Raw genomic sequence first — 12,367 nt, 5'->3', positions numbered from 1 at the left:
TAATTCTCCACTGATAAAGATCACAACTCTTTAGTGCAGTATTTAAGCACGCTCTCCCATCTTCCCAAATCAATGGTACCCAGGCTGGCCAACTTTTTCCACACAACCTTCTACTTTTCAGGATCTGCAGTCCTCCTCTAGAGCTACAGCACCTAGTCCACTGACTGCTACCCCACATCATGTTAAGTTTTCTCATCTTTCATACTATTTTAAGTACCTGAAATGGCTTATTCCTTCCCTCTTCTTTTCTAAAACCTCTATCTCCTTCAATACTCAACACTTATTCATTTTCTTCCTTGTAGCCTTTCACTCTTCTAAATTGCCAGAGGATATTATATTATATATCATTCATCTACAAGGTAATCAAAACTTGTCTCATGATATCTTTTATCAATTGCCTTTTGTATTTCACTGAAACTGTTAGGGGAAATGAAGGTAGAAAGTATGACAGGTTAAGAATACTGGTTTTGTAGTTAAACAAAGATGAATTCAAACCCTGGCTTTGCCACTTTGTGGTTATGTGACCTTGGACACAATGTTAACATTTTCTTAAGAATAACCCTATAATCACAAACCAAACACTTAGAATAGATATACTAAAAAGAAAGAGAAGGGAACCCAACTGTAACACTAAAGAAAGTAATAAAACATACAACATGAACGTAAGAGAGGAAGGATTAGAAAAAAACAATAAAAACAACCAGAAAACATTTAACAAAATGCCAATAACTACATACCTATTGAGAACTACTTTAGATGTAAATGGCCTAAAATGTGCTAATCAAAAGATATAGGGTGAATGAATTGATTAAAAAACAAGACCCATTTATTTGCTATCTACAAAAGACTCACTTCAGATCTAAAGACACACATAGACTGAAACTGAAGGGATGGAAAAGACATATCATGCATATAGGGATGAGAAACAAAGCTGGACACCAGTTAGGATGGCCAACATCTAAAAGACAAACAACAGCAACTGTTGGAGAAAGGGGAACCCTACTACACTGCTAGTGGGCATGTAAATTGGTTCAACCTTTGTGGAAAGCAGTATGGAGGTTCCTCAAAAAACTAAAACCAGAAGTACGATTTGATTCAGGAATTCCACTCCTAGGAATTTACCCTAAGAATGCAGCAGCCCAGTTTCAAAATGACAGATGCACCCTATGTTTATTGCAGCACTATTTACAATAGCCAAGAAATGGAAGCAACCAAACTGTCCAACAGTAGATGAATGGATAAAGAAGATGTGGTATATATACACAATGGAATATTATTCAGCCATAAGAAGAAAACAAATCCTACCATTTGCAACAACATGGATGGAGCTAGAGGGTATTATGCTCAGTGAAATAAGCCAGGTGGAGAAAGACAAGTATCAAATGATTTCACTCATCTGTGGAGTATAAGAACAAAGGAAAAACTGAAGGTACAAAGTGGTAAAGATACCTCGAGACAAGTGCTGGGCATAGAAGCCACAGGGCATAAATCTGCAAAGAAGTAAAAAGCTAACCTTTTCAAACAATATGGCTTCTCTCTCACTTACCAACTTTACATCTCCCTGTATGGCCCCGGAAGATGACTGGTTAGCCAGAGACGGGTAAGATTCCTCAAGGGAGGAACAACCTAAGACAGGCACAGTCACAGGGGGGCCATCAGGTGAGAAATTGGGGATCAACAGAGGTGAGGCTTAGAACCTCACCCCCCCTGCTTTGAGAGAAATCTTCTGCATCTGTGGATGTTTTGTTGCCCTTGTCTAGCTTGGATTAATACTTAGCCTATAGGCACACACCTGATCATCTACATTTGCTTTCTTACAGCACTAAACTATGTTTTCTACCTTTATCTTGCATCTACCTACCACTTCAGCATTTTATTAAAAATAATAATAATAATAAGGGAGAAATGTGGGATTCACATATAAATCAAGTATAAAGATCAAATGAATATTCATATCTGACCTGATTGTTTGTAGTTCATAATGCATGATCAAAACTGAAAGTTTCTGTGATGACTGCCCTTGTACTGTTCACCATGTAAGAACTTATTCACTATGTAAGAATTTGTTCACCATGTAAGAACTTGTTCGTTGTGCTTCAGAAGATCGGAGACTGATGAGAATTAGGCTTGGGGTGGATTAATGATTGTGCATTGAGTCCCCTGTACAGAATTTTATTGTTGTTAACTGTTAACAACCATTTGATCAATAAATATGAGAGATGCCCTCTCAAAAAAAAAAAAACTGAAGGTACAAAACAGCAGCAGACTCACAGAACCCAAGAATGGTCTAACAGTTACCAAAGGGAAAGAGATTGGGGAGGATGGGTGGGAAGGGAGAGATAAGGGGAAAAAGGGGCATTACGAGTAGCACACAAATGCTGGGGGTGGGTGGGCATGGGAAGGCAGTATAGCACAGAGAAGACAAGTAGTGATTCTATAGCATCTTACTATGCTGATGGACAATGTCTGTAATGGGGTATGTAGTGGGGACTTGATAATGGGGGGAATCTAGTTACCACAATGTTGTTCATGTAAGTGTATGTCAACAATACCAAATAAATAAATGAAAAAATAAATAAACAGAAAGAAAGAAAGAAAGGAAGGAAGGAAGAAAGAAAGAAAGCTGGAGTTGCAATACAAGTAACAGACAAAATAGACTTTAAAACAAAGAATGTAACAAGAGACAAAGAAGGACATTACATGATGATAAAGGGATCAGTCCAATGAGAGGATATAACAATCATAAACATTCTATGTACCAACATAGGAGCACCTAAATATATAAACCAAATACTAACAGACCTAAAGGGAGAAACTGACAGCAACACAATTACAGTAGGTGACTTTAACACCCCACTTACGTCAATGGACAATCATCCCAGCAGAAAACAAAAAAGGAAAGAGAGGCACTGTATGACACATTAGACCAGATGGACTTAACAGATATTTTCAGGACATTCTAGCCAAAAGCAACAGACTACACATTTTTCTCAAGTGTGCATGGTATGTTCTCCAAAATAAATGACATGTTAGGACACAAAACAAGTCTGAACAAATTTAAGAAGACTGAAATTTTATCATGCATATTCTCAGACCACAGTGGCATGCAAATAGAAATCAATTATTAGAAAAACACTGGAAAAAGCACAAACATGTATGCTTCTAAATAATAAATGTCTCAAGGAACAGATCAAAAAGGAGATCAAACAATACATGGAGACAAATGAAAACAGGAACACAACAAATTAAAATATGTGGGATGCAGCAAAAGCAGTTCTAAGAGGGATGTTTATAGCAATACAGGCCTACATCAAGAAACAAGAACAATCTCAAATAAACAATCTAACCCTACAACTAAAGGAACTAGAAAAAGAAGAACAAAGCCCAAAGTTAGTAGAAGGAGGGACATAATAAAGAGCAGAGCAGAAGTAAATAAAATAGAGACTAAGAAAGCAATAGTAAAAAAAAACAAAAAACAAAAAACAATGAAACCAAGACCTGGTTCTTCAAGAAGATAAAGTAGAGAAACCCTTAGATAGACTTATCAAGAAAAAAAGAGACTGCACACAAATAAACAAAATAAGAAATGAAAAAGGAGAAATTACAGCAGACACCACAAAAATTCAGGAATTACAAGAGAATTCTATGAAAAATTTTATGCCAATAGATTTGAGAATCTATAAGAATGGTTAAATTCCTAGAAATGTACACTCTTCAAGACTGACCCAGGAAGAAACAAAAAATGTGAACAGACAGATTGCTAGTAATGAAATTGAACTGGTAATCCAAAAACTCCTAACAAACAGAAGTCCAGGACCAGATGGCTTCATGGGTGAATTCTACCAAACATTTAAAGATGAGCTAATACCTATCTTTCTTAAAGTATTCCAAGACACAGAAGAGGAGGGACTACTTCCAAACTCATTCTACAAGGTCAGTATTACTCTAATATAAAACCAGACAAAGACACTAAAAAAAAGAAAGAACAGACCAATATCAAGAGGATCATTTATCACAACAAAGTGGGATTTATTCTAGGGATACAAGGATGGTACAATATCCACAAATCAATGTGATTCAACATATTAACAAAAAGAAGGATAAAAGCCATATGATCATCTCAATAGATGCTGAAAAACATTTGGCAAAATTCTACATCCATTCATGACAAAAACTCTCAATAAAGTGGGTAAAGAGTGAACATACCTCTATAATAAATGCCATATATGACAAAACCACAGCTAACATCATACTCAATGGGGAAAAGCTCAAAGCTTTCCTCTAAGATCAGGAACAAGAAGACAAGGATGCCCATTCTCACCACTTTTATTCAGCATAGTACTGGAGGTCCTAGCCATGGCAGTCAGATAAGAAAAAGAAATAAAAAGTATCCAAATTGGTAAGGAAGTAGTTACACTGTCACTATTTGCAGATGACATGATACTATTTATAGAAAACACTAAAGATTCCACTAAAAAACTATCAGAACTAATGACTGTATTCAACAAAATCGCAGGATACAAAATCAATATACAGATATCTGTTGCATTCCTATATAATAACAACAAACTAGCAGAAAGAGATATCAGTAAAATAACTCCATTTACAATTGCATTAAAAAGAATAAAATACCTAGGAATAAACCTAACCAAAGGAGTGAAAGACCTGTGCCCTGAAAACAATGAGAAACTGATGAAAGACACTGAAGAAGACACAAATAAATGGAAATCTAGCTCATGAAAAGGAAGAATTAGCATTGTCAAAATGGCCATCCTGTCCAAAGCAATTTAAAGATTAAATGCAATCCTTATCAAAATACCAATGGCACTTTTCAATGAACTAGAGCAAATAATCCTAAAGTTTATAAGTAACCATAAAAGACCTCAAACAGCCAAAGAAATCTTGAGAAAGAAAGACAAAGCTGGGGTTATCACACTCCCAGATTTCAAGCTACACTATAAAGCTACAGTGATTAAAACAGTATGGTACTGGCACAAGAATAGACCCACAGATCAATGTACCTGAATAGAGAGCCCAGATATAAACCAATACTTATACAATCAACTAATATGTGACAAAGAAGCCATAAATAAACAATGGGGAAAAGACAGTCTTTTCAGTACATGGTGTTGGAAAAACTGGATAACTATATTCAAGGGAATGAAGCTGGGTTACTGTCTAACTCCTTCACAAAAGTAAACTTGAAATGGATTACAGACCTAAATGTAAGACATGAAACCATAAAATTCTCAAAAGGAAACTAGGCAAGACTCTCATGAACATCAGCATGAGAAATTTCTTTCTGGATACATCTCTCTGGGCAAGGGAAACAAAAACAAAAATAAACAGTGGGACTACATCAAACTAAAAAGCTTCTGCCACAGCAAAGGAAACCATCAACAAAACAAAAAGGCAAGCTCAGTATGGGAGAATATAAATGTAAAGGACATATCCAGCAAGGGGTTAATATCCAAAATATATTAAGAACTCATATAACTCAACATCAAAAAGCAAATAACCTGATTAAAAAATAGGCAGAAGAACTGAACAGACATTTTTCCAAAGAAGAAATACAGATGGCCAGCAGGCACATGAAAAGATGCTCCACATCACTGATCATCAGGGAAATGCAAATCAAAACCACAATGAGATATCATCTCATACCAGTCAGAATGGCCACTATCCAAAAGACAAGAAATAACAAGTGTTGGTGAGGATGTGGAGAAAAGGGAGCTCACCTCCACTGTTAAGGGAATGTAAACTGGTGAAGCCACTCTGGAAAGCAGCATGGAGAGTCCTCAGAAAACTAATAATAGAAATAACCATATGACCCAGCAATTCCACTTCTGGGTATTTACCCAAAGAAAACAAAATCCCTGATTCAAAAAGATTTATGTACCTCTATGTTCATTGTAGCATTATTTACAATAGCAAAGATATGGAAGCAACCAAAGTGGCCACTGAAAGAGGAATGGATAAAGAAGATGTAGTACATATACACAGTGGAATATTACTCAGACATAAAAAAGAAGTCTTGCCATTTGCTACAACATGGAAGGACCTAGAGGGTATCCTGCTAAGTGAAATAAGCCAGGCAGAGAAAGACAAATACCACATGATTTCACTTTTATGTGGAATCTAAAAAAGAAAACAAACAAACAAAAAATAGACTCACAAATACTGACAACAGACTGTTGGCTACAATAGAGAGGGGGGTTGAGAAATGGATCAAATAGACGAAGGGGATAAAGAAGTACAAACTACAAATTGTAAAATAAGTTAGACATAGGATGGAACTATAACACTGAAAATATAACCAATAATATTATAGTATCTTGGTATGATAATGGGATAACTACACTTATTGTGGCAAGCATTTAATAATGTATGTAATTATTAAGTCACTGTTGCATATCTGAAATCAATATAATATTGTATATCAACTTTATTCCACCTTTTAAAAATGATATAAAATAAATAAATAAAGAGTAACTGTACAAAAGAAGTTTAACTCAAGAGAAACCCTACTATGATGTACACCTGAAACTAATCAGATATTTTATGCCAAGTATACATCAATTTTTTTGAAAAGGCAAGGAAAAAAAAAAAAAGTAACCTGACAAAAGAGAGCTAATTTCTAATCTTAGGAAAAAGAGTATTTTCCTGTTGTGTATTTAAAAAAAATTTTCTGCTTGCTATAGGCTAAGCAGATCTCACAAATGGTTATAATATCCTAGAATGGTCACAGCACTACAGGTGAATCTTATTTTTGCAAGGGCAGAGATGCTGGATTATCCCACATCAGGACCCATATCTTTACAGCTCCTTATATCCCCCACAGTATCCACTTGTCTCTTACTTGTAATGGATGCCTAGTTATGATTTTTGATCTTTCATATTCTTTACAACTCAAAGAACTAAAAATGTACATATAAATCCAGATTCAGATTTATCACAGATTTCTTTTTCAATTAGAAATTTACTTTTTTTTCACACTTTACAGTTTTCATAACTTTTTAACCACTACTATCTCAGGCAACAGTAATAAGATTTAAAATACTAAAAAAAATACCTTCAAACCAATCAAAGAGAGAAATAAAGTTTGAATTCCCTTGGTAAGTTCTTGAATGAGATGACTGTAACAGTTTTCTAAGGGTCTGCTTATGAACTCCAATACCTACAAAAGATAAAGCAATACTACGTTTTGTGTTATTATAAAAAATAAATAGTATTCTGTATAAAACTTTATATACTGCATATATCTTATGAAGGCAGGGGTTAAAAACACAAAGAGAAAAAAGTAAAACTTTAGTAAGTGTCCTCATTAAAATGGAAGTTAAATAGGGAAAATATTTTTCATTGTTTGCCTGAAATACAAAAGTACTCAAACTAATTCAAATTCTAATTCTTAATCATAGAAGAGAAACATTATTTAAAGGAAATGAAAAATTAACTTTTAAGAGATGAACTCATGAAGGAGCTAAATCAAAGACCAAGAAAAGAAGATCAACCAACCAGCCAACAACCAGACTGTTACCTGTTTCTTGTCTTTTTCTTGCAATATAAGGATACTCTCCCCAGCAGAATCTATTCCAGCACGGCCAGCTCTGCCAATCATCTGTTTATATTGATTCCTCTTTATAAAGTCCTTACCAACATAGGGTGCTCTTAAAATAACTCTATGGAATTGATAACATTAATTAAAAGTGATATTCCATCTAACAATAGCACATATTTAAAAATTTTTAATTTCATTATATCTACGTGGTATTAAATTTAAGGATGTATTAATGCAAAATAATAGGTACCTGTTATTTATGAAGATTTGATGTTCTAGGTTCTTTATGTACATTATCTGTAGTTCCTACAAAACTCTTGTAATAAATACTATTTTTAATTTTATTATATATATATATATATACACACACACACACATATATAAATTTAAACAAAGGGGCTAACTGAAGCACAAATTAAGTGGCTTACCTCTACTCACAAAATTAGTAATTAACAGAATCATGATTTGACCTTAAGCTGCAAAACTTATGATCACTCCACTCTAGATAGCCCTAGTCTCCAGATATTTTTGATTTTATACCCCATAAATGAAAAATCTGACCATGTACCATAAACATATGCATATTTATTTATGAATTTATATTACTGTCAACTATATAAAATAAGTCAACTGTTTTGACCTAAAAAAATGGTGATTTCAGTCCTGTTCACATATACAGAAGTCTGTAGCCAGCTTTCCTCTTCAAAGATGAGAGAAAACCTATGTCATTTACCTATACTAATCGACCTACTACTTTATTTAATAATCATGATGGACAGTCCAGATTACCAAGCACTTGAAGGAAATTGATGACATAAAAGAAAAGCAACAAGAACACACAGAATAAATACTGACAGAAGCAGGTAACACAGGGAACAGAAAAGAACTTTAAAAAATTCTAATTAGTACCCACAGAAAATTCTAGAGGGTATTATATTCACAATGTAAGAGTAGACTATTATAAACAAAGAGCAGTAAAAGAAGAGGGTTCTTGGATATTAATAAAAAAATGTTAAATTCATTAAAACAATTAATTAGAAGAACTGGATGAATGAGATAGTTAAAAACTGATGCTGTTACATAGAAAGTTAAGTTGAAGAAATCACACAGCTCATATAGATTGAAAAAATATGAAAGAAAAGCTGATATAAAAGCACAGTCTAAAATGCTTCAACCCTGTCTAACTCTAGTTACAAAGGTAGAGAACAGAGATAATGAAAGAAAAGAAATAGTAAAAGAAATTTTGAAAAAAAATTACTCTAAGTTGAAGAAAAGCATGAAACTTTAGATTGAAAACTTATACTCAAGTGATAAACCCTATGAATTAAAAGTAGCTAAACTGGGATAGTTGGGATTATAGATTTAGATTTCCCAGGTTCAAACTTGGCTTTGAAACTGATTTGTTGGGTGTGAAGTTGGTTAAGCTATTTAATTGTTCAGCACCTCAGTTTTCCCTTTAATAAAATGTGGATAATAAAATATGACCTCCCTCACAGAGATGTTATGAGTTTCTATTAAAACAATGTGTTCAAAGCTGTTCTGACATGGGGGATGGAGAGTAATAGCTGCAATCATTATTATACCCTGTAATGGCATTTTAAAATTAAAAAGTCCAGAAGCTTCTGCAGAGGAAAACAAACCTATGCAAACACAAAAATGAACACTGGCTTGTAGAAGACATGGAACAATACTACAGTCCCCAAGGGAAAAAAAAATTGAATCTGTGATTCTTTTCCTAGCAAGGTGTTAAAGTGTGAGGCTAAAATAAAGACATCTTCAGCCTATGCAAAGACTCAAAAATTTTTGACCCCAATATGGCATTTAAAAAATAACTATTCAAGGATGGCAAAATACAAAATAAACCAGAGAAGGAAGATGAGGGATACAAGAGGCAGTAGTAAACATAAAAGCAAGTATAATTTACAGGTAAGTTTAAGCAGTTATTGACTATGAGATGAAAAGAAATAAAAAATCTGGAACTAAAATTCTAGGTGAGGCCTACGTGAGGCAGTGCAGGAGAACCCACATATGCTAGACTCTTGCTATGTTCCGGAGAGGATATAGTTATTACCTCTAAAATGATAGAAAAATATGTTTAGTTTCAACTGTTAAGATTTTAAGCGTAAAATTGAAATAAGAGAAATACGACATATAACTTCCTTTTTTTCCTTCCCATTGTCTGAAAAATGGAAAACTTAATCAGTGACAGGTTGAAAACCAAAGAATGGTAAAAGATATTCTTAGCAAAAAATCATGTTGTTCTAGTATTCAAAGTAAAATCACTAAATGAGAAAAACAAGGACTTATTATATCGATAAAAGGTATAATTCAGCAATATTTGTAGTAAACCTTTGTATACCCAAATAGTTTTGAAATACAAAACAAAAACTTCTAGAAATTCAAAAAGAAAAGTTGACAACTCCATAATTACAGTGGGAGACTAGCACCTCTCTGAAACTGAAAAATCAAGGAATCATAAATAGTAAGAAAATAGAGGAGCTGATAACACAGTAACTGTGATATTGAGATACATAAAACTGCACATCCAACAGAAAACACAGATTTTTTAACATTCACTGATTTATAAAAATTGACCATTTATTTGAAAAAGTGTCACAAATTTTGAAGTCACAAATTATAAAGAAGATAAATCAATTACAGAGCCTATAGCTTTGGTAACAACTGAAAAAGTAATCAAGGTTCTACTTGAAAAAAAGATATTGGACTCAAAAGTCTTTATGGATGAGTTCTCTAAGGTTCCAAGGTTTCAACCCTATGTTAAATAAACTCATTCAGATCATACAACTGGTGGAAAGCTTAGCAACTGTTTCTACACAACTAGGATAATAAATTCTGACACCAAAGCCACATAGGGAGTATACAAAAGAAAGTAGCAATTCTAGTGCCAGGAAATCTACTAGCATTATTTTTCATTAAAATATTAAAGGTAAAAAACCAATCAACTCAGCAAATGCTGAAAGAACATTTGATAAATTTTCACCCACCAATGAGAAACAATAAAACAACAAAACTGCTGGCAAGTTAGGAGTTGAAAAGTTTTGAGCCTGGTCACTGTTTATTTATATCTTACCTTCGTGCTGGTAGGTTAACACCTGCTGCTAGGGTGGATGTGCAGGTGAAAAGGCAGAGAACTCCCATGGAATAGGCTTCCTCCAGGAGCTTCCTTTCATCACTTGTTAAACCACTATGGTGATAAGCAACTCCAAATGGGACAGTGTGCTTTAAAACAGGACACAGATTGCCACTGCTGATATTCTTCAAGTTCTTAATCAACTCAAGTTTTTCTTCCTCCCTGTGTTTCAAATAGTCCCTAGGAAAAAGGTCAGTTAGAAATATGAACCCTCCATCTTATAGTGACAATGTGCCTATCATTTAAATTTTAGTAGAGACATATAAACATTCATTTATTAAAAAAGTATTACTTTTATTGATAATAAGTACATAAAATGTTCTTAGGATTTTGATTTTGATTTCATTAACTATTAGGCAGTCTCTCTTAACCTTTTTGTGAATCATAGAGCCCTGTGAAAATCTGATTAAAGCTAAGGAAAAAAAAGACAAATATTCACATTAACACAACACCTGGCATATAATTCCAGAGGGTTCATAGGCTGAAGCTTATTCCTGTACTTCGTATGAATCCATGAATGCCAGGTTTAGACTTCTGCTTTAGAAGTTACAATAATTTTTCTCACTAGAACATATACCTTTATTTAAGATGATTTGCTCTATTTTAAATCATAAAATTTCTTCTCTAAAGATGGATACATATATGTTTTTAAATTGTATGTACCATATGTTAACACTAGCATTTTAGAAGACTCAGTAATGGCTTACAATATCTCTGCATCTAAAAACACCTATTATTTTAAATTCCTTTTAGAAAAGAAAGACTAAGTACAACTAAATGACTGTAAAAAAACAACTTCTGAAAACTGATAACAAATATGGTCTAAGATAAAATACATATGGCCCTGTGTTTAGTGTGCTTCATTGAAAGAACAGAGCTCTGGCTGATGTTAACTGCAGAAGGCTAGTGGTTTCATAAGAAGTTGAGAAATGGGAGGCAAGGAGACAAAAGAAGAACAGTGAAGAATTGGGAAGAAAGTGGTCAAGAGTCATCAGCATAAGAATTAGAAGTAACACTGAGTAGGGGCAGCAGACTTGTTATTCTTTCCAGCCAATGCACAATGTCCTGAAAGGGATGGATACCATGAACCCATCCATGCATGGACAAAGTCTTGAATGGGGTGAGAATATGGATAATCTCCATATAATTTTAGAGAAGAGAGACATTATTTATAATTGACCAGATAAAACATGGTTACGTGGAGAAGGTTTTGTGGGAGAAACTAAGATCTGAGCTGGATCTTGAAGAACAGTATAGAGAGATGGTGATGAAGGGGTTGGGAAGTGCATTCCTGAGAGGGTAAAACATGATCAATGAAAGCATGATGTGGAAAGTTCAATGCATAAATAAAAAGTAATTTGGTTTGGATAACTGCAGGGTGAATGAAGAGTAGATGAAGTGAGGATGGAAAAGTAAGTTGAGTCAGATGTTAGCCTGCATTCTAGGCTAAGAAGCACTGTGATACCATTTTTAGATAAAGTGACATAACCACAGCTTTGGCAGCTGTCAGCAAATAGTGTTTAAAAGCCATTCTTGACTTAGAAGTCAAGAGTAGTAACAGCTGTAAAAAATGATAATTTTCCTTGAAACTGAGACAATCACTTGGGAAAAATCTCCAGTCCCTGCACTTAAACAGACACACAGTCTAGTGATCCCAC

At 34.1% G+C, this 12,367-nt stretch overlaps 1 protein-coding gene across 13 annotated transcripts in view; it reads right to left on the bottom strand.

Moving 5' to 3' along the window:
• Positions 1-12,367, bottom strand: part of HELQ (helicase, POLQ like) — a 42,543-nt gene that overhangs the window by 16,995 nt on the left and 13,181 nt on the right. For all 13 annotated transcript variants that reach the window (XR_012131686.1, XR_012131687.1, XR_012131690.1 and 10 more), the window contains 3 exons: positions 10,650-10,889; positions 7,538-7,679; positions 7,073-7,177 (listed from right to left, as the gene is read on the bottom strand). Coding sequence is in view for 8 of the 13 variants with exons in the window: in XM_073237366.1 (XP_073093467.1) it covers positions 7,073-7,177; positions 7,538-7,679; positions 10,650-10,889 (487 nt within the window). In the remaining 5 variants the exon portion in view is untranslated. The remainder of the gene's footprint in view (positions 1-7,072; positions 7,178-7,537; positions 7,680-10,649; positions 10,890-12,367) is intronic.

This window comes from Manis javanica, chromosome 5 (assembly GCF_040802235.1).
Source record: "Manis javanica isolate MJ-LG chromosome 5, MJ_LKY, whole genome shotgun sequence".
Taxonomy (NCBI): Eukaryota; Metazoa; Chordata; class Mammalia; order Pholidota; family Manidae; genus Manis; species Manis javanica.
This window is presented reverse-complemented; position numbering and strand designations above follow the sequence as displayed.